Source organism: Suncus etruscus, chromosome 7 (genome assembly GCF_024139225.1).
Source record: "Suncus etruscus isolate mSunEtr1 chromosome 7, mSunEtr1.pri.cur, whole genome shotgun sequence".
Taxonomy (NCBI): Eukaryota; Metazoa; Chordata; class Mammalia; order Eulipotyphla; family Soricidae; genus Suncus; species Suncus etruscus.
This window is the reverse complement of record NC_064854.1, coordinates 27,001,705-27,024,936: the sequence shown is the minus strand read 5'-3', so window position 1 is coordinate 27,024,936 and position 23,232 is coordinate 27,001,705. Positions and strand designations below refer to the sequence as shown.

Sequence of the window (23,232 nt, the reverse complement as noted above, 5' to 3'; positions counted from 1 at the left end):
TCAGGGGCGCCTGGTGGACCTCACTCGCCCCCCCGACTTCGAGGCCTTAGCACGGCGGTGGGCGCCCACTCGTCTCCCATTTCCCCTCCACCCCCGCTGCAGCCCTTTGTTCTCCACACGGTGGGCGCCTCCCGTTTCCAGAGCTTTTTCCACAGACACCCTAGATTAGGGGACGCGGCCACCCGGGCAGCGACCTCACACCCCAAACCCAACGAGGCCTCTGAGGAACGGTCTGGCGCACCCGACTGCGCACGCGGGAAGCCCCCCGAGGACACGCCCCTCGTCCGTCGGGCGGCTTCTGATTGGCCGGGCCGCGGTTGTCCTTTCCCGCCTTGGGTAATCCCGGAAGCCCCCTCGAGGACACGCCCCCGTCGGGCGGCTTCTGATTGGCTGGGCCGCAACTTCCTTTTCCCGCCTGCGCTGGGCTTTTGAGAGGTGTGAAGGACCTGGGGACGCACAAAGCCAGCTGGGTTCCACGCTCCGGGGAGGGTGGGTGGAGAAGATGAACCTAAGTAGGGACTGGAAAGCTGCGGAATCGACTCAAGCCCAACTAAATGGGGAGGGAAACTCCCCTTGGGCTGCCAGCTAGCGTTAGCGGGGCCGCCGCCATCGCCCCCAGAGTCTGGGCTCCCGGGAAGAAGCTGAGCGGGGTGTGACAGGAGCCAGGCCTGGACAGCTGTCGCCCCGTGCACCGAGATTGGGGAGCAGGAAGCCAGGCAGGCGTTCGTCTCAAGGCAACAGCGCCCGGCGGCCCCGCGCTCTCGAATCCCACCGCGCCACGTTCCCCAGCCAGCTGTGACGTGGAGCAAGCACAACGTGCGGCTGAAAATGCCGAAACCCGCCGCCAAATGGCGGCTCCCGCAGGCTGCCGAGGCGATCGAGGCGACGCCCATCGGCGGCTGCTTTCAGTTCTCGGCGGGCCCCCCACGCCTCTCCATTCTGCTCCCCGCAGCCTGCCTTCCTTTCTTTGCCTTTGGCTCGCAGCACCCCCGCGTCCCAGGAGCATGAGCGCCCCGGGGATCATCAGCCTGAGGCGGCGGGCTCTGCGGGGGAAATCGGCTGCGTCCCTCCCGTTCCCCGTTGCTCCGAGGTTCGCAGGCCTGCCCGGGGGATAGATAGTCCAGCCCCAGAGACCCATTTAGGCGTAGCTTCCCGGGCCCTCCGAGCAACATAGACTCGGATAATTGATTCGCGAGCCCGCAGCCAGCCATCCCTTTGTGACGGGTTTGCTTGCCCGGGCCTGAGTCCGTCCTCGCCGCCGAACCAGCCGCACCAAAAAGGCCCCTTTCCCTTTTCCCCTTTGCAATCGCCGTCCACCAAGCGGGGAACCTTCAGGAGAGGGGAAATCTTTATTGTTTTAATCATTGATTTCGCAGTTTGGCCCCCCTCCATCTCCCAAAAAGCTCAGCAGTGCGAGGCGGGCCCCAAGGCTAAGCGATCATCTGGAATTCGACGCGCTTTTCGGGGAAGGGGGGAGCCGGGCAGGTGATGCCGCCTCATGCCCGCACTTTTGGGGTGGCCTTCCCGCGGCCCCGGAGCTCCCGGCCGTCGCCCTGGCAAGCCGCGGGTCGCAGCTTCGCACCGACGACCTCGATTTCCCCGCGCCGGGCCCGCGGGGTCTGCGACTCGGCCTTTCAAATTTGGCGGGAGCCGGAGCGGCCCAGCCGAGAGCGGCGCGGCGCGGGGCGAGGCGAGCGGCGCACGCGCAAAATGGCCTCCCACTGCCGGGCGGCCTGGCACCCGCGTAGCGCCGCGCCGCGCCGCCCCGCTCCGCTCACTCCCCGCTGGGCGATCGGCCGCCCAGGCCTGAGCTGTAGCCCCGTCCTCGCTTCGGGGAGCGGCTGGGGCGGCGCAGAGGGCCCCCGAGAAGGCCGATTTCCTCCGTGGGGTGGTCTCTGGGGGAAAAGGCTTCCCTGACCTTTTCCTACCCAGGCAGAGCGCCGGGGAGAAGGAGGTCATTTTTCTCCGGGTTGCCGGCCCGTGCCCGCTCCATCAGGCACCAGAAGAGAAGCAGCATTTTGTGTTTGTCCTTCCCTTTTTCTTTTTTTGGGGGTCAGGGGGAGCCGTTTTCTCCTCCACCCCTACCACTCCTTTCCCCCCTCAGTCCAGGCTTTATCTTCCTTCCATGCCACGCCGTGCGCTCCCGGTCTTGAGCTTTTAGCTTGATCTCTGGTCTGGACTAATTCGCGGGGGTTGAGCCTTTCGCGCTCCCTCCGGCGGCGCCTACACGGACTTTGTCTGGCTTTGGTCACCTCTCACCTGTTCTGGCACCTCGTAATTTTTGACACGTCTCCCCAGGACGCTGGTTCTTTCCCCCTTCTTTCCCCCCCCCCCAAAAAAAAAGCCTTCCCCAACTTCGGCTCTAGTTGACTTTGGAGAAGAGAGTCATCTGCAATGAGATGGAAATCACGTTCGTTTGCAGTCTGGGTTTCATGAGAACCCCACAATCAGAGCCAGAAAATAGTGTTTTTTACTGAAATGTAGATCAGTCCGAGGGAACCCAGCCTGCTATTTCGGGGAATTCCTTCTCAGAGTCGAGATTGAACGGCAAGAGTCTGAAAATGGGAGGATTGAACTCATTCTTGGGTTTCTATTGAGGGATCATTTATTTGGAGGGTTCAATGAAACCGGGGTGAGTCTTCCACAGGCACTTTAACTTGTTAGAAAACCTACAAAAGGTTTCAGAGTAGCTTTTCCAGTGATAAATGACTCTGGAGGTCGTCGACTTGATGAAGCCATTAGTTGATATTCAAATTTCATGCAAGACTTCTAGAAATTGCTCACTAAGAAAAAGAAACTGGTGCAAATAAAGGAAATCCGTTTTAAGAACCAAAGGAAGAAAAAAAAGTTAGAAAATTAGCTGCGGAAACAGGAAACACTCGACTGTGTAAACATATTCGGAGACTTCATACTCAAAACCAAGCGATCTTGAGATTTGTAAGATCCACAGGTTTGGTCAAGGTATTCCCGGGAGTATTTGCCAAGTGGGTTACTGGGAGACTCTTAACATGAGGTACTTTCTGGCTCATTTAATTCTATGGTCTCTGTAATTCTATGAACTTTTAGTTCAAAGTTCACTTCGGGGGAGTCAGACTTTTTTTTAAAGGACTTTAGAAATAATCACCTGTTGTGCTCATTTTATATAGAAAGACCTTCAAGTGAAACGACATAACTAACCCAAAAGTCTTATGTTGGGAGCTACTTAATACTTTTTGCACCATGCTAGAGGTCTGTCTGTCTGTCTGTCTGTCTATCTATCTATCTATCTATCTATCTATCTATCTATCTATCTATCTACCTACCCATCATCTATCTCTTTTAAAGGATCATTATAAAATATATTTATCAAGACTTTCTGCATCTTTTTGGATGTGAGGAAGACTTTTAAAGACAGTATTTCAGAATCTTCATTTTATAGAAGCACTAAACTAAATCAGAATTTCCAACTGTTATTCCAGGAACAATGTGAAGAGATTTGCCAAACCTCTAAAATATAGAAAGCAATGAAAAAAAACTGTCATCCTTGCCTAAAGAATTCCAAGAGACAAGGACCCATAAGCAGATTTTCTGAAGTTAAAACCCACCCCCTGGAAAATTATAAACTTTAAAAAAATCAAGCATTTTGATTTCTTGTTTGTCAGTGCAAGTATTTCATGGGCAGTTTTTAAATTCTTACTAATTCCATATAAAAATTAGCTTGATAGGCCTATGGGAAGAGTGAATCAAAACACTTCACAAATAAATGAACTGCAACTCCAAATACTGGGAAAATAGAGTAAGGGGAAGAAGAAAACCCTGACATTTCACTCTGCCAGCTGCCTTTTACCTCCAAAGATCGTACATTTGCACATATAGACATGAAAACGAAGAGGTAAGGTTGGCAGAGTAAGTGAATTGAAGGGTAACTTTTTTTCCAACCTAGTGCAATTAACGGCCCGCCGGCAATTTTAAAAGTAAAAGTACTTGTAAAGCTGTATGCATGTGTAAAACAAGATAGATCACTATTGACACAGCAGCAACAAGCCTCATTTTCCTTTTGCATTTAAGCGAAAACCTGTGAAATCAATTTAGGATTTTTCTGAAGACTATTTTGCCAACACTAACTTTGTGAGATAGAATTGTAGGATCATTTTTAGAAGCAAATGCCAAACTTCAAGCTAATTTCTCATGAATGTAGCTTTGACTGCTTTGAGTTACAAAGTTAGCAGGTCTCACATAGGCGTTTTTAAGTAGAAAAAATTTAAATGGTAGTTTAAGATCTTACTTGTTAGTACTATGATGGCTGGTTATGAGAAAATGCAACACAAAGTTATACAACAGTACTTATTTAAAAATCTAGTTGAAATATTCCTAAAATGTAAGCAATTTTTAGGGAAAAATCCCCTTTCAAATGGAAAATTTTCAAGCATGGTATATTACATACTATGTGATATGCAATATCTAATATTTGTTCATTTCAACAATAGGTCCACTATAAAAAGATTAAGAGATATGAAGTCTTTTAAGTTTCATGTTGACCTTTTAACTTGATTTTTTGTAAATTATTTGATAGTCCACTGGTATTTCTATTCTTTGAATGTTTTTTATCTTTCCTAGAATCCAAATTACCAAAAACTTATGTTAGCTTTTGTCTTTGAGAAAAGCCTAGAAAAATAAGTTGAATTCACTAAAGTTGGCAAACATGGGAAACTTTTACTTCAAAGATTGTAGAGTAAATAAACAAATACATCTTCCATTGGGCTTTCAAGCAATTATACAACAAAGCATGTATTTCTTAGCAACATCACTATTTAAGACAACAATGGGTTCTCATTAGCTTTTACCTGTCATAATCCACTGTAGGGGTCCAAAACACCTGCACATTGTGCTTTTCATATCAAATTTTTATTAAAGTCTTAGCTATTTTCTAAATGAATATCCTTTTTATTGGATTTTTTCCAATTACAAATGAAATTTAAATTTACATCTATAATTAGAAACAACACTTACAATGGGACTGTACAAATTCAGGTCAAAATAAAAATATATGTATTTTGTGGTTTTCATAAAATGTCATTTACTGTATTGTTAAAGAAAGCAGAAGTAACAGTGATATATGTAAAAGTAATGATTTAATGACTATAAGCAAGACAAAGCAATAGAATTGTGCTTCTTTTGCGGACTGGGACAATGAAATGTTAAGCTACGATTTTCCCATACAAACATGAAACAATATTCATATAGAATAAACACCCTCATAAATAACTGATGAGTGATGAACACACACCAAGTTCGACCAAAGCAAAACACAAACTGAAAATATTGGGGCTATTCATATATTAGAGTCAACATGCTCACTCTACTTAAAAATTACCCATAGAAGCTCATAATAAATTGCTTCTATTTCCAGACATTAGAGAGGACATTTTCCATTGCAGACCATTGGAAAAGCCTCTCTGATGATTTGAAATAACTGTTATATCACACATTAAAGTCACTTTAGATAAAATGCCTTCATCCAGCAATTTGTTGTTTTATTTAAAAACTGGTTTTAGAATTACAGCAATCAATATGCATTTTAAAAACACATTAATTCCACCAAAAACAATGGGAAACTATTTCAAATCCCTTAGTTAAAAAGTTCTTCTTTACTCTAACAATTACCTTAAAAAGTAAACATGTATTTCTAGAGAAATATCCAGATTAAGATTTGCCAATTGCTTCCAGTAGAAGAGAATTTAGAATTCATTAACCATGTGAAAAATATCCTAGGCTGATAAGGCTTAAGCATTGGGTATCTGCAAAGGTCGAACCAGTTGGGAGTATTTTAACAACCATTTCTGAATGCATGAAACACAATATTTTCTTTATAGTATTTATAAATATATCATACAATACTGTTTCCTGTTATGTCATATACCAATATGGCATTGTCCAACAAGCATAATGCCATCTGATTCTTACAAAAGTGAATCATTTAAACAAGTCAGTAAAATAAACGGTTGTACCCGCTTTTAGGCATACAGACTGTAAAACTGAAGTTTACTTTCCTTTGATCGGCTTTGTGTATCAACAGAGAAGTAAAAATCAAACAGGAATCAAATGGCTAAATATGCAAGAAATTGTTGTTCACAGTGACATGGCTACATAGAATGCAATCTTCTATGCATATTCTTTCTGTTGAATTTCAAGATAAAAAGCACTTGTTTCCTACAGGTTCACAAAACAGCATAATAACAAGAACAATCAAGGAGAATGTAATGATGTAGGCATTAGTTGAGATTAACAAACTCTGGCCCAAAGTTTATATCCACCGCAGAGTATTTTCCCATCTAAACAATGGTTTACAGAAACCATTTCACATCTCTTCTAACACACAGAAAAGAAATCTGGTCTGTGTTCTCAGAAACCAACTCTTCATAAGAACATTCTTTTTCATTTTAACGTCCACATGAATATCATATCTTAGTTCATCTTTTATAGCCGAATGTAATGTCACTACAAAAGAAAGCGAATTGGACGATAGTCACATGTATTAGCATCTATAAAGCTGTAATGGCATGAAGATAGCTATATAAATCAGGAGTTTAAAATGGTTTCCTCAAGAGTCTCAGGGATCAACCAGAAGATGTTGCTGACGACCCATTTACTGATGATTTCCGAGGTCTGTTGGCAAAGGAAGATTGGTGGTTACCGCTGGGACTGCTGCTGGTTCCATTCATAGTACTGGAGATATGAGGAAACTGTGGATGAGGAGACTGCACTGGAGTACTGGGACTAGGCAAACAGGAAGAGGTGGAGGGAATCCCCCCTGCTGGGCTGTTGGCCTTCTCACTCCCAGAGTCACTTTCCAGTTCTCCAGCATTTGTCAGTCCATCTCTCTGGTGACTGATCTTCATTCGTTTACAAGTTGGTCGAACTCTGTATTTCAAAGGAAGAGGACCATTCTACAGGGTTAAAAGAAAGAAAAAAAATATCAGTCTTAACTCTGTTAAATAAACTTGACACAATCATCTGACACTCATTAGATATGCTTCTTACCCTTCTCCAGGTATAAATGTAGGCAATATCCATTAGTGTATAGTAATCCTTTAATGGTTCCTCTTCATACATAACATCAATCTATTGAGATAGAATATTTCAATTAAAAATCACAAAGATGTTATTTTTTGCCAACTGAATATAATTCAAAACATTTTTAAACTACTTCTTCCAAACATTTGGACAAAGGATTTTGACTCGATACTTTAAATGAGGAAAAACATTTCTTGAAATTATTAAGAGATTTGTTTTCTCGGCATAAACTAGAATTCATACCAAATAGAAAATATTTCCAATTTAAGTGCTAATTTTTTAAAAAAAGATTTTTGCTTATCTGAAATCAGAATCAGAAAAGAAACAGTTAATAAAATTAAAAAATAACGTCATAAAATTCATGAAGATACCTGGAAAGTATTAGGAATATCCATTTTACTTCTGAGAAACTTTCTCAGGTGCATCACAGTCATTGCTGCTGGACATCGCAAATATCTTTTATCATTCACCTACAAGCACAGATCGAAAAGTGATTCCTTTTCAATTCCTTTTAAGTCAGAAAACATTTCAATCATATAGCTTGACTACAATAAAAGGTCCAATACCAAAACGGTTATTAATGCTTCTCGACTATGATTTGAGTTTACTCTTTTATCAAACTACCAAGTAACAAAATCCTAAGAAACTAAGAATATCAGAGCATTAAGCACAAATTGAAATGTTTTGTAAGAATAGTAATCTTAGAAAATAATTTCTAACAACTATTGGATACATATCACTCTTGAATATCCAACCCTATTCTTTTATTTGACGTCATCTGAGAGGAGATAGTCAACAAAAAAACAAATGATCAGAAGAAGTAGAATCCAATACTTTTTCTGTCTTTGTAACATCCAACATACCTCCTCCTTAGATTTCTCTTTGTCTTTGTTTACTTTCCGATCCAATCTAAGAAAAAGAGTAAATTGTTAGTGAAACAATGTATTTCATTAAGGCAACAAGATGAAACAATTCCAAAAAATTGTACCTGTTTTGGTCAAAGAATTCAATGGATAAACTTATTATCTCATCATCAGTTATAATTCTTTTATCTTCATCTGCAACTTCTCCTCTATCTTCATTAGAGCCATTAGCAGCTAAACAGACATTTTTAGAATTAAAAATTTCAAAATTAAACATTTATTATACACAGAATGGAAATACTATTACAAGATAAATTTTCCCACCAAATAAAATGGTTTTCCCCTTTCAAAGACTTTACCATCAGCTGAGGGATGAGCTGCATAAAAATCTCTTCTTCTCTTCATCTCATCTGAAGGGAGAGATAAGACATATTTGGTAAAAAGTTTAACTGATTTAATTTTCTTTGATTTAATTTTAAGCAAGTGACTTACTTTTGAAAAGCCCTGGAACTAATTTGTATACAATATCTTGAAGAGTTTTATCAGACCTGAAAGGGAACAAATTAGAAAAGTAAACGCAATCCAACCCACATGACAAAAAGCTAAAAATGCCTGTACTATTATGTATTCTTTGTTTTCTTTGCACTATAGTATTTAACTAGGTTGACAATGTCTTTGATTTCTTCTATAATCATAAAAATAAATGTATGTATAGCACTCAGAGTAGAAACATTTTATATTCACTACTCAATTCCTCACTTTCACTGTATCAGTATTTCTTTCAAGTTACTAAATTGCTAATATGAATATAGACTAGAGGCGAGAATGAAGCACCTGAAACACCACCATCCTGACAGAGTCAAGAAAGAATGCAAAATTAGAGAATTCACTTTTTCCAAAGATGCTTAGAAAAATTTTAAAATCACTTAAGCAACACTGAACTTTGAATAAAATTAGTCATCATTAACATAGCAAGAGGAACCCTCTACAAAGCAGATTAGGAGGATAGGATAACAGTAAAGGGTCTGTGCAGAAATAAACAGGGCAGCATTCACTAATTTATGCAACTCCACTCACAATTACAAATGGTAATGTCAAACATTTTCCTACCTTATATTCAAAAGTGGCCTGGTTTTGTGAACTTGGACATCACAAATAGGACAATACTTGCTGGTCTCCAGGTAACGCACGATACATGTTTTACAGACTAGAGGCAGAAACAAGGTTCTTGTAAGTGTAAAAAAATATCAGACTGCTAAGCCTTAAAATTAGTGCCAGAAACAGAATTAAGTGCAGCCAAAAATATTTCTATTAAATAATTCAATGATCCGTAAGAACTTAAGACCATGCATCTTTTTGTTAAATGTGTGTTAAAATCACGGTATGTGCCCAAAGAAAATGACCCCATCACTTTGTACTTGCTGTGATATACAGATTTCATATTTTGGTACGCAATGTGCAATTTCAGGGGCACAAAGGAAATCTAAATTCTGTACTTACAGGAATGTAGACATTCTATTATCGTTGTGGCATCAATGAAGTATCCTCCACAAAGTACACACATTAGGTGAGGATTAAGCTCAGTGATCTTGATTCTGGTTGTTCGATGCATTTCTGCTTGATGAAAGATCCTGCAAGACAGATAGATTGGCCATAATTCAAAGAGAATTTGAGAGGATCTCCAATGCACTCTGAAACACTCGAGACTTCATAACACTGTACGGCTGGACCGTCCCACTGTTTTCCACAGGAGGAATGAAGCCATCAGACCTAAATTAAGGCCACTGAAGTGGTGGGAAAGGACCCATAACTTGTGATTCCTCGGGTCATTCCAGAAGAGAGAGAAAGAAAAGGTCGGGGTGGGGGCTGGGAGCCGCGAGCACTCGGATCTTTCGCGCATTTGTCTTCCAGCCCAGCAAGTCCCACCAGCTGCAGGAGCTGCCTGCCACAAGGTCCCGGCAGCTATTTCATGCACCAGACCACTGGGCTGGCTCCGGGTCTCCAGCTTTCGGGTGAAAACTTCCTTAGGAGTCTTCAATGGAAAACCCGGGAGCTTATGCCTCCCTCCGCTGCCCAGCGGTTCTCCTCGTTGTCGTCCTCGGCGGCGCCAGCAGTCGAGTCGATACAAAGGGAAAACAAATTCTGCTCTCTGCATCCCTGGCATTTCCGGAGCTGGGGTGCCGAGGCCGCAGGAGAAGCACCTCGAGTAGAGCCGGCCTCCGGCTGGGGCCTGAGCGTGGACGCTGGGCCGGACTGGGATGCCAGGGGGGGGATCGGCCGGCGGCGCCCCGGGCTCCGGGCTCCCTCTCGCTCGGGATTCGGAACTCTTCTCGGTCGGGGTTTCCATAGCAACTTACACTTACACTTGGCATCCGGCCACCTCTGCAACTCCGTGGAGCCGGGCCGCGCCGGAGCTTCAGGCTGGCGTGCGGGGTGGACGGCGGGCGGGCGGCGGCGGCGGCAGCGGGCGCGGGGGCGGGGCCGGCGCGGAGGCGGGGCCGGCGAGGGGGCGGGGTGGGGTGTGGGCGCTGCGGCGCGGGGGTGGGGCCGCCCTGTGGGGCTGGCGGGCCGGAGGGCAGGAGGCTGGCAACCTGGGGCACCCCGGGGGCGGGCAGACGAGGGGTAAAGGAAATTGCAAAGGGAGACCCTGGCCATTTAGGAGAGGCTCTTTGGGGGGCCTCTTTTCCACGTCGACGGGGTGCGAAGAGTTGCTTTCAAATCTGGAGTCTTTTGGTCTTTCCTGGTAGCAATCACTAGGTCAGAAACTTAAAACTTCATGGAGGGATCTTTCGAAAATCGTCAACTGTGCACTTAGCCTGAAACTGTCAGGGCTCAATTCGCAGAAATGTTTTACTGAACTGAACTTCTTTTTTAAAGCTGCTTTCTCTAATATAGTTCTGTGCATCAGAGGAGCGGTTGAAAGTTGGGGAGAAGGTTGAAATTAAAATCTGCTTGACAGGAAGACAAGAGGGCAAAACCCCTGTTTTATATAAATTAATTAGAGGCAAGAAAAGCTACTTTAAATGGCATGACAGCGGCAATATATAAAGAACCATGTGACCAGACCATTCCCAACGCTAGATCAACACCTTGTCAATCCAGAGCAACCATGGGCAAAAAAAACAAATGCCATTTTCTCAGCTTAACCTCTCTAACAACCCCCAACACGATGAGATGGTATTTCCAACAGATAACATACATTGCAGAGCAGTCACGGTGGGTCATAATTGACCCAGGGGGGGTCAATTACTGCATGCAATGTTCCTGAAAAAAAAAAATTACTTGCACTCCTTTCCTTTCAGAACCTGAAACAAGACAAAGCTATCTAGACCGTCAGAAGTACATTCTCCAGCTGCACTAAATAGAAATCAGGGAACCTGTGAAACTTGAAGATGCATCTGAGTTTTAATTCTTAGGGAATGGAAATGCAGAAGAGAAACGCCAATCAACATACCTCAGTGGCTGAGACCAAAAGCTTTAGAGTACCAAAAAAAAAAAGTTAAAAAACAAAAAGACAAAGCCTCTTTTATGAATGTGGAAATACTGGCAAACTAGCGACTTTCACCAGAAAACGTCAAGTGGGACTCTTCAGTTATCTTTAGATTACTTGCTCAGAAGAATGTTGTCAACGTATTGTTAATAGAACTGTAAGTGGGGCTGCAGAGGAGCTGTAGGTGGAGCAGAGAGTAACAATTTTAAATCCATTGTACTGAATGATTAAAAACAAGCCTTGGGTTCTTCAAGAAACAAAACAAAACAACAACAAAAACCTCTCCTCGTGGAGCCACTGGACCGTTCCTAGAAAGACAGTTGGCAAGGTGAAACCTGTCTGCCTGTGAAAGCAACAGCACACAAAGGTCTCCCATCACCAAGTTTAAGAAGAGGCTTCAGTGAAAAAAACTGTCCTTATTTCTCTTCTACTTTCCAGAAAACCAACACCAAGCACAAATACTGAGGCACAGAACAATCAAATGTCAGGGAAGGGTTATCTACTGGTGGCTTTGAAGGGTTAAGTCCCATATACTTAAACAAAACCCTTTCAAATTCAACTTAAGTCTTAATTCACACAAGTCCTCTACCTCTAGTTCAGAAGAACTTTGTCACAGTCTTATTACCATTTATAACTCTAGTAAATGGAACTTTGTTACTTATATAAAAGTCAGCTACATAATTAAGACTTCCAGAGCAGTCTGGCATGCCTGGTAAGGTTTAAGAAACAATCTCATGCTCCTTGGAAATGAAAACTTTCTAAGTCCCAACACAGAATCTGCCAATTAAGCAAGCAAAGTACACCACACACAATGGTACTAATATTCCATAGTCAGAACTTGCCATGTAACACACTCATTTGGGGCTGTCAGTTTAGTTGAAGGCCTAACACCAGTTATGTCAAAATGAAGGAAAACAGAAGCAGATTCTTATGTTAACAATCGGCCAGACTATTGAAATCTAAGAAATGCAAATGAACTCCATAATCTCGGTTGGGGCTCACAGTTCAACACAAGCTTGGGCTAGGGTGGTGTTAATTTGAGTCCCAGGGAGAAATTTGCCTATCAGAGCATCTAATGTACACCCAAGAACAACTTGATGGTAGAGGATAGGAGATTTATCAAGTACAAGTAAATGCTCAATTTTCTCACAAATGCCTGTGTTATGTATGTCTCTACGCTCATTCATTCATGGAAAGTTCTGTTTGACTTTATAGATAGCCTTACTAAGTATATTAGCTGAACAGGTACGTTATTTCAAATACCTCTGTACCCTGGGGCAGAAGAACAGAAATGAACTAAAATATTAAGCAGCCTACCAATTTACTGATAAAAGGAGCCTCTCAGGGTCAGCCTACTGAAAATACAATTTAAGTGGTAGTAAGCTATAACGAACAACTTGTAAACTAAGTATAAGTCCTTAGGGTAGCTTGATAATGTGTCTCCAAAACTTGAAGATTCAAGCTCCTATTTAAAAAAAAAAAAAGGTTGAAAGGTTGAATTGTTCATAACCTTCCAGGTATCACCAACCGACAGTTGAATTTGGATGAATATGCCCAGAATTTTGCCTACTTTAAGGGAAGGGGTTAATACATGCTTCTCTTTCAAATATTGAACCGTGACCACTAAGCCCACTAAATCCTTTTATTGCAATTGGGAATGATCAAAGCCTCTTTACTTGTTTACTTCCAATTATTAATTGTTAATTCTCCAGGGGGAAGAAACATCTATGCCGTGTCGCTGTCAAACCCAGAAGGCTGCATGCACACAAGGCAATCAACTTTCTGATGCTCCTTTGCCAAAGCATCCCTTTGCCACACACACTCCGACCTGGGCTCAGAGTGAGCCAAACCCACAAAACGTTCGGGGACTCAACCCGAACGTGGTGCTAAGTGCATCCTACCGTCGAGGTGGAGAGGGAAATTGCTGGGGGGCCGGGGGACTCGGGGGGGGGGAGATAGAAAAGAGGAAGGAGGAAAGAAAAGGAAACCTTCATCCAGGCGAATGTCCAGTTGCCATCATCACTCCCACCCCCCCTCCAAAGCTCTTCCTTTCCAAAGCCCACTTGCCCCCAGAACCCGTCCCGAGGAACGCTGCGAGAAACTCACCCGGGACCCCCGAACCCATCCCACCTCGCAAGTTTGCCCCTTTTCCCACCCAAACGCAGGAGGACCTCGGAAACAACCGGGGACCGCCATCTTACCAGCCCTCCACTTTCACACAAGTGTCCCTCCAAGTTAAGTTAATAACATTCGAGCGGAGGCTCCCCGCGGGCTAACAACCCCCGGGGAGGGAGGGCCCACCCCCGGGGAACCCGTCCCTATAAAATGGGGGCATTCTTTGGCGGTTGGGACCCCCCCGGAGCCCCTTTTCCCGGAGAGGCGGGCCGCCAGTCGACCCGAGCAGCGCCCGACTCGAGGCGCCCGTCCCCGTCGGGTCCCGATCTACCTCTCAACAAAGGGCGCCGCGACTGGGGGAGCCGCCGAGGCTGCCGAGGCAAGGGCTCCTCTCGGGGGCCATGTGCGTCGCGAGGGTGCCGAGGGGCGCTCCGGGGAGAAAGGAACTAAAACGTGGGGCGCGCGGCGCGGGGAGGCGCGGGGAGGCGCGGCGCGGCGCGGCCGGGGCTGCTCGGAGCGGGCGGCGGCTGGAGCGGCGCCGAGCCCGGCTGGCGGCGGTGGCGGCGGCGGCGCGGCGCGGCGCGGCGCGGGCTGCGGGTCGGTCCCGGCGCCGCGGGAGTCAGCGGGCGGCGGCGGCGGCGGGCGCGCGCTCGCGGGCGCGGGGCAGCGCGCGGGGCCGGGCGCCCACGCCGACTGTCAGCGCCCTCCGGGCCGGCGCGGGCGCGGGCGCGGGCGAGGCGCCGGGGTTGGGTGGGTGGGTGGGTGAGCGGGTGGGTAGGTCGGTGGGGGGTGACGCTCCCCGTCCCCCCGCGGCGCCCCCGCCGGGCCCCGGCCTCGTCCCGCGGGCGCCCGGCCTCCTACGTACCCGGAAAAGGCGGCCGGCGAGCGGCGATCGCGGCGGCGGAAAAGACAATGAAAGTTGCGAGTCGCTCAGCAGCGAGCGCACGGGCGCCGAGCGGCCATCTTGGAGCGAGCTGCAGGCGCCGCTGTCAATGGGCCACGAGCGCGGCCGGCGGGAGGGAGGGAGGTCGGCGGCCGCCGCGCTCGCTCGCTCGGCTCATGCCGCCGCCCCGGCCCGGCGCGCCCGGCCTCCTCCGCCTCCTCGCCCTCCTCCTCCCTCTCCTCTCCTCCCTCTCCCTCCTCCTCCTCCCGCCGCCGCTGCTGCTGCTGCTGCTGCGCCTCGGCCTCCTCCTCCTCCTCGGCCTCCAACGCCTCCTCCTCCTCCTCCTCCTCCTCCTCCTCCTCCTCCTCCTCCTCCTCCTCCGCCGCCGCCGCCGCCGCCGCCGCCGCCTCCCGCTCCTCACTGGGGGAGGGAGCCTTGGGCTCAGGCTGCGGGGTGGCCGCCCGGAGGTGCCTGCGATCCCGAGCGGGGCGCCCCGGCCCCCCACCTCCCCATTGTCTCGCCCGGGCCGACTGCGATTATGCTTCCCCACGAAGTGGCCTGCCGCGCCGCTGCTGGTGCTGGCGAGGGCGGTGTGGGTGTGGGTGTGGGTGCCCGTGTGTGGCGTGCCGAGGGGGAGCTGGAGGGGAGAGGCGGGGAGGGAGGGGAGTGGGGGAGGGGAGGGCGAAGCCCCCAAAAAATAAAAAAAATAACCACCGCGCGGCGCAGCAGGCAGAGTGGAAACTGACACCGGCTCCAAAATGGCTCGGCGTCCGCCCGCCCCCTCCCCTCCCCCTCCTCCCGCTCCCTCCTCCCGGCCCCGCCGCCGGGTCACGTGCTCCCCTCATTCCTTAAGGGCGGCCTGGGAATTAGTGTCGGTGTAGTCGGGCTCGGGCTCGCGGTCACCCCCGTCGACGGGTCGGAGGAGCCGCTCCCCCCCCCCGCCCACCCGCCCGCTGAGACATTTCTCCACTAGCGCCACACGCGCCTCCCGCCCTTCCTCCCTCCCCTCGCTCCCTCTCCGGCCCCGCGCCACGCCGCGCCGCCCCCCCCCCCCGTTATTTATTTTTCCGCCGCGCGCCCGGACTCCACGCAGCGCTCAATTGCGCGGCCACCCCGCTCGTGCCAGGGCGAGCGCCCCCGCCCCCAGGCGCAGGTAACGGGGAAGGCGCCGCCGCTTCCCGCGCGGGGCGCTGCACCCCCAAATCTTCTCCCCTCGCAGACACCGGCAGCCCAGAGAGCCCGCGATCCTCCCTCCCACCCACACCCCGGAGGATCGCATCCATCCTTCCCCACCACCCGAGGTCCCACTCGGAGCCCCTGGGATCTGCACCTCCGGAGTAATCATTAACACGCCAACTCGGATCAAACAGACTCGCGCCTCTCGGGTGGCGGAAACCCAGTCTTTATTCGCAATAGAATACTACTACTGGTCGCTTCCCTTTGTGAGATTCGCCCGAAGGGATCAATGTACAGTTAATACTCCAAGACGTGTCGAAGACTTAGCGTGTCCCTGTCCTCTCCCGCCTTTCCACGAGTGTAAAAAAAAATTATATATATATATATATATATATATATATATATATATATATATATATATATATATATATATATATATATATATAAAGCTTCAACAGTGATGAGTGGCACAGACTGCAAAGAGATGGGAATTTTTGTTTGGGGTCTTGGTTTTGTTTTGTTTTTTTCTACTGGAAAGGACGATGTCCAGCCCGCAGAGGCGGCAGTTCCGCAGCTCCTCGAGACCCGTGGGTCGTGTGGGTCGTTAGTCCCCAGGTTACAGCTGAGTAGCTCTCTCCAGGCTTTTGGAGGCATCCTTAAGTTTCCCCACTAAGTCCTAAAAACAAAACAAAACATATACATAAAACCCCGTGTACAGTTCACCTTTTTAAAGGCTGAAACACAAGAGGTACCCACTTTTCAAAGAGGCACCAAAAAGTCGGAGCCACTTTCTAAAGTTTCAATTTCACGAGGATTTTTAACCTTTGACAAGTCATTATCTGTCATAGGACTGTGGTTGGTTTTCTTCCTCCCCTCTAAAAGAGCTCATTTTTAAGTCGACTACTTGCCCTCCAATTTGAAAATTTGGAAAGAAGACTTCTAATCGAATCCTAATGGACAAGGTCCATCTCAATTCAATCTCAACGATGCTATCTAGGTATATAGGTTTGCTTTCTCTCTTGCTAAAAGTTTTAAAGTTTCACTCATGGTTAACATTGAAACGACTTTGTGAGAAGTGCCTTTTGAAAACTTTCATCTTAATTTCCAGTAATGATCTTCATTTTGAAAATGGTGGTTAGAAGCAAATTCGTTGTCACGACCATTTTATCAACACAGATTCTGAATTCCCCCAGTCTTGAGAAGAAAAACTTTTGGAATTTTACATACGCTTTTCCTTCACAAAGATCATTTAAAGTACTGTTTTAAAATTCTCAGAAAGTTTAAGTCAGTTTCTTAAAGCAAAAAAAAAAAAAAAAAAAAGTCATTTTCAAAGAGATACTCTTTGATTTTACTTTGCCCTACTGGATCAAAATCAACACAAGTGGAATCCACCCTCAAAAGTATACTTCACAAGTTATTTTAATTAGGAGACACCAATCAACAGGGACTAATTCTTAATTACTAATATCTTCGTTTCCAAAGTGAAGACTAGGTTAAATATTGCTTTGGAAACCCCTCCCCATTAAGTCCTTAACAGCCTTCATAACTACTGAGAGATGGTTAGATTAGCTTCCTTCAGCATTAATCCCAATTAAACCTCTATAAAAAGATAGGCAGGGCCACAGATCCTAATACTGTACCTGTAATTGTTCCATGCTGCAACTAAAACTAATCTCTGGGTTGGATCGGGAATCAGTGTTCTAAGGAAGGAAAAAAAAAAGAGTTGTTTTAATAAAGCTTTGAAATTACATTACACATTTTTTAAGATAGAATATATGTGTAAGTACCTCTACGTTTAAGGTCACCAAATATGCAGGTCTGTGTATCTTATAAAGTTGATTGGTCTAAAAGAACATAACACAAACATTTCAGCTTTTAACTCTGTACTGGAAAAGTTCCCTAAGTCCCCACAACAGCGAACAGTTTGTTAAATTTTACCTTTATCTGATATTCCAAACGCCAAGAAACATCGGTTATGTGAGGGAGAGTTCTACCTATACTGGAAAATACAATGATAATTTTGTAAATCCTATCTTGAGACAAACTGATCAGGAATTAACTCCAAAAAAGAGTCTACCTCACCACTTTCACCCCCACCTTAATTGCATTCATCCATTCTTAAGTTAAAACAATGTTAAACTTTACTTTCAAGTAAAAGTTTTCAGGTTATATCAAACTTTGTGATCTTCAAAGACAAAGTTTCACTTTGTTTCATCTGCCCTGACCCTTTTACTTTAGGCTAAGAGCACTGATTTATTTCACACCAGCAGCTCTGCATTCATACCTGCAAGTGAAAAGTGGCTCAGCTTGACATCTTATACTGTACCTACCTTCCCAGTAGAATTTCTAGAGAATTCTTATTATTCTGGAGGGGAAAATAAGACAAAAAAAATCCACATTTTTGCAAACAGAGCAGAAGAAAATATAGCATTGTAGTTTAAAAAAAAATCAAGTAACCTGATATTCCGTGCAAAACAGCTCTATTCGCTCTGTATTAAATTTGCAATCTTCTAGGAAAGTGCTAGAAAGGGAGGGAAAAATCCAAAGTTCAGTCTGTATTTTTTTTAAATTGCCATTTAAAAAAATGGGTCTTTAAATAAATTTTGTACCTTAGCATTGACTTATCAGCTCTTTGCTTTCCTGCTTCCAGTATGAAAGTTGCAGCAGCCGCATGACAATGTTTTAAAACCACTGGGTCGATATGCTTCAAGTCAGGGTGATCTAAAATAAATTAATTACCCGTGATGCTTAGGACAATGCAGTTTTTAAGTCAGTCATCTTTTCTGTAAGTGTTATTTTAAGTTGGATGAAGAAAATCCTTTAACAAGATAACTAAAATAATTCAACTATACAGACTGGCAAGAGAAGGGCATGGTCAAAGGCACAGCATCAGTAATTCTATTGCTTCCTGGTCTCAACTGCCTTCATCTGTCTTACAGTTTTATTAACGCGTAATATTGCCAGAGAAAAGGTAACTGCACCGTGGTTTTCTAACACTAGCTGGAGTAAGTTAAGAGGAAAATGAGAACGTAAATCTTTTACAAGGTGAGAATTCAAGACTGAATAAACGTTTCCTCTAAAGACGGATTGATTCATTGGAGGGTAACACCAGAGACATTAATACATCAAGGAAGGCGACAGAATGGCACTTCTTGGGAATTGAAAATACACTTTTCAAAACACATGCAAACTTTGACAGCTATTTTTTCTTTCTTTTTTTTTTTTTAAACTGAGTCCAGGTGGTGGTTCCCATTTCCGTTTAAAGAACTTCCACTTTCATACTTTGGGGGGTACAAATGCGCAACACTATGAAAACACAATGTGAATGATTGGGCTACTTCTATTTAAGGAGTCTGTACAAGCGATTTACTTCTTAATGTGCCTTTAATTCACACGGTCACCGCACCCCGCAATCGCTGAGGGGGGCGATTTAGAGTCGCCTCCGGGCCACTGGCGCGGAACCAAAACAGTCTGCACCCAGACTCTAAGATTTGGGTTGGGACCTATGCAAAAAAAAAAAAAAAAAAAACCTTAATGAACAAGAATGTGGCATTCACCAAGGGAAGCGGAGGTATTCTCTACGCTGGAAAAATGTCAACACTCTTTGACCTCGTAATTAATTGGAAACCCCCCCTCCTCATTTCAAACGTCTGCCGGCCTAGTCCCGGCCAGCAGGGATTGTCAGGGTGCTCCCCAGATGCAGTCAAGTGTCAAATCGCCTGTGCTTCGGCCCGGGCTAGAAATGGGGGACGTTTAGGCCACAAAACCAGCCTGGGAGCAAAGGAACAAAGAGCCTGGAAAGGAAAAAATCGGGACGGGGACGGGGAGCTGGCAGCGTTTGCTTGCAGGTGCCGATCACCGCAGCCCCAACACACAGACACACACACAGATACAGACACACACACTCCGTCCGGAGCGAAGTGCACACACAGCTCAGCCCCGACTTCCTTCCTCTTCCCGGGGCTTTCCGAGAACCCTCGCGCCCGGGCTCGGGCTCACTCCCGCTTCTCCTCTCGGCTCCGCGCTCTCCTCTCCACCCAGGCCGGTGCACTCGGAGCCGGAGCCGGGGCCGGGGCCGAGCGGCTTACCTAGCACGGCCTCGTCGGCCTGGGCGTCCAGGAGGCTCTGGAAAGCCGCCCGGACGAGCCGCGCGAAGGCCGGCGAGTCGAAGGCGCCGGGCTCGGCCAGCAGCTGCAAGCCTCGCTGAACGTGCGCCGAGAACTCCATTGTGAGCGCGCCGTGACCTTCGACACGCGCACCACGTGACCCGCACACGCCGCGCGCGCTCGGCTCGGCCGGCAGCGCGCGCACGCGCCTGCGCCTGGGGGCGGCGGCGGCGCGAGCTCAGGGGCCGAGGGCCTGCCCGGGAAGCTCGGGGCCTCCCCCACACACTCCGCGGCCGCCCGCCGCCGCTTCCGTCCGGTTTTCCTGTGTGAGGGGGCCGCGAGAGAGCCGGAGAGACGCTCCCCTTCCCTAACCCCCCGCTGAGCCGCTTTGTGGCTGCCACTCCGGGCGGCTCCCCCCGCCACTCCCCCGGCCTCACAGCTCCTCAGAGGCCCCCGGGAGGTGTCGGCATCCCGGCCCCCACTTTCCCGAGGCCACGCCCCCTCCCGCCTCAGAGCCCCAAGCGCCGGCCCTTCCCTCGGGAAGCTGCAGTCCAAGGCGACCGCTGGCTGCTCTTGCTTTTTCCCCGACCCTCCGCTGGCTGCCCCCGCAGCACTGGCTCTTTGTGAGCCAGACAGTCGATGTGTAATTATGTCCTCTCCTCCTCGTTGGGGTTTGGTTTTCTTTTGCCCCCCCCCCTTCATTGTGATTTGTCCACTACGCCGGTGGGATTGATTCCTTGCACACACACACACACACACACACACACACACACACACACACACACACACACACGTAGGAAACCTGGGTGGACGTGGGTGCTGGACAGTATGTCAGCGATTTGAGAAATGCATCCATCATTCACTTTCAGGCTTTGCAGATTCACACTGTTCATGTGCCACTTTGGCAGGGACTACAATAGCTTTCCAAAGGGAGCAGGCATTCGGTGCTACTGTAAGTCGTTACCGCTATGGCACCAATTGTCCAGAGGTTGTGCCTCAATTCAGATCAGACAGCTTGGTACAAAACACTGAAGAAGGGCAAGATCTTCATTAGAAGCGAGGAACTTTTGGTTCCCCCCAGGCTGTCAATATTTTCAACTAGTAGGTAAAATAGAGCTGCTTTTATAACTCGACGAAGTTGGGAAACAGGGTGATTCTTTTTTTGTTGTTGTTTATTTGTTTGGGTTTTTTTGTTTAACTGCGAAGCAAAATGGAACACGCATTCTTTTCATTAAAAGAATTGGTTAGAAAAACAAAAACTTAAAATGGGAGTACTATAGGGGAGGGATAAAGAATGAAGAGGTTTCAGTCTTCAAGAGACATTCATTGATTCAGACTAAACTTGAAACACTTCCGAGCATAATTTAGTTGGTTTTTTGTTGTTTTTTATTTTATTTTATTTTATTGTTCTACTCAATACAGGCAATATCAAGCTTGGCACCAGTAAGTGAAAAACACCTGAGTTTCCAACAACAAAGTTCCTGGGAATATAATTTAGCATCAGAAACAGATTCAGAAACTCCTCATTTTTTAAATCCAGCCTATTGGAGCATGGAGATTTAAAATATCTTTGTAGAATCTTTAGAAAAAAACATTTCATATTTATCTTTTCCTTTGTCATTTTCTTTCTAAATTCCTTATTTCCAATGAGTGGTAAAATGCCACTTGAAAATGTTCCAGGTATCTGATTTACATAGGGAATATTTTATTTACAAAGAGTCCATTTGTGTAAATATTAACCAGTCACAACAACACCCAAGTTATACGTGTGTGTATCACGTGTGTATTTTTAAGTTCTTAAGAAATTAGTGTTAATTTCTAATAAGATTTGAGTTGGTGATTCTAATCACAACAGGAGAAACAAAGCATTAATGCATGAGCATATATTTTTAAATGTTATTTTAAGAGTAAAATAAATGCGATTTACTGTGAACCTAAGTTCTCAGAAACTGTGTTAATAATATAACTCTTAAGTTATGACCTTATATATAGGTAAATACTTTCTCTTTCTTATAGGGCATTTATCCTCTTGCGTAAATATGTTAGGCCAAAGTGATGGATGGATACATTTCCAGCTCATACAGATTTTAACAATGATATATTTTGGTACTAGAATGATGATTTTTTTCCCCTGCTATAGTAATATATTTTCAAATTTTGAAGAAGACTTGGGATTAAGTATTTTAAATACAGATAAGACTGTGACTTTGACAAGCCATTCAAATACACTGAATGAGGAGAATTAATTATCCAGATCTAGACTCTTGGTTACTGAGATAAAAAAAAATCTATAGAATAAGTATGTATGAATATACTCTGAAAATGTAAGAAGTGTTATTTCCAATGTTTCTGTCACTGAAAACAGCATTGACATTTTCTTCATCTTCTAAAAAGTTGAAGCCTCACAGCCAAAAAACTAACTTTGGCAATCAAAGAGCCTTTTTTTAAAGAACATTTATATACAACTGAAAATATCAAAACTTTCTAACATCCTTATTTAATATTTTTGCCTCCTAAACAGCTAATTCCAAGGCAATACTGATAAGTTTCTTTTTTGGGAATCTAGGAATTATTTGATGAATTAGAAAGTTTCATCTTATATAGTGTTTTAAAAAATGAATCGGAATTCTTTTTTTTGGTGGGGGGCCACACCCGGCAGTGCTCAGGGGTCACTCCTGGCTGTCTGCTCAGAAATAGCTCCTGGCAGGCACGGGGGACCATATGGGACACCGGGATTCGAACCAACCACCTTTGGTCCTGGATCAGTTGCCGGGCCCAATGAATCAGAATTCTATGCAATTTAAAACATTATTATTTTATTTTAACACCACTGGCCTCTATACTGAGAATACATTTTTTTTTTATTTTTAGTTTTTGGGTTATACCTGACTGCTCAGAGGTTACTCCTGGATGTGCATTCAGGAATCACTCCTGGCATTGCTTGTGGGACCACATAAGGCCTGGGGATTAAGCCTGGGTCAGCCATGTGCAAGGAAAGTGTCTCACCCTCTATACTATGTTTCAGCCCCAAGTATTGAGAATATTGAGAATATTATTAAGATAGGTTGGGAAATTTACTGAATCTATGTGATTGGTCTACCCCAAAGACTATTGGTATATTTATTAAATGTATAAAGTACCTAGTTTTCAAGTACTTGTTATTAATATACATGTATATGTATGTATGTATGTATATATATATATATATATTTTTTATTTTTTTTTTTGCCACTTCAAGTGGTGCTCAGGGATTATACCTGGCAGTGTTTGGGACCATATGGGGATAGGGAATGCCAGGGATTGAACCTGGTTTAACTGTGTGCAAAGCAAGAGCCTCACCCATACTATTCCTCTGGCCCCTACTTCTAATTATTTTTAAGATTAGATATATATTTGATTTTGTGCAAATAAAGCTGAAGTATTCCTTAAAGAGTGCTTTGAACATTTGTGGGGAGATAATAAAGTCAAAATACTTAAGTGCTCATGAGCCATCCAGAAGTTTTAACCCACATGTATTTTATGTTTTCTTGTGAGATTCTATTTTAT

At 45.6% G+C, this 23,232-nt stretch overlaps 2 protein-coding genes across 2 annotated transcripts; both read right to left on the bottom strand.

Annotated features, from left to right (window-relative positions):
- Positions 1-4,672: 4,672 nt before the first annotated feature.
- BMI1 (BMI1 proto-oncogene, polycomb ring finger) lies at positions 4,673-14,584 on the bottom strand. The gene is made up of 10 exons (XM_049777809.1): positions 14,387-14,584; positions 9,417-9,547; positions 9,027-9,123; positions 8,409-8,464; positions 8,276-8,326; positions 8,042-8,150; positions 7,917-7,962; positions 7,425-7,523; positions 7,021-7,101; positions 4,673-6,926 (listed from the first exon to the last, which is right to left on the bottom strand). Exons 2-10 carry the CDS (start codon positions 9,526-9,528, stop codon positions 6,597-6,599), a joined length of 981 nt encoding a protein of 326 aa, XP_049633766.1. The 5' UTR covers positions 9,529-9,547; positions 14,387-14,584; the 3' UTR covers positions 4,673-6,596.
- Positions 14,585-16,023: 1,439 nt separating this feature from the next.
- COMMD3 (COMM domain containing 3) lies at positions 16,024-19,841 on the bottom strand. Its single transcript, XM_049777828.1, has 8 exons — positions 19,669-19,841; positions 18,190-18,301; positions 18,038-18,101; positions 17,911-17,945; positions 17,519-17,579; positions 17,368-17,424; positions 17,221-17,280; positions 16,024-16,256 (listed from the first exon to the last, which is right to left on the bottom strand). Exons 1-8 carry the CDS (start codon positions 19,805-19,807, stop codon positions 16,197-16,199), a joined length of 588 nt encoding a protein of 195 aa, XP_049633785.1. The 5' UTR covers positions 19,808-19,841; the 3' UTR covers positions 16,024-16,196.
- Positions 19,842-23,232: the final 3,391 nt, after the last annotated feature.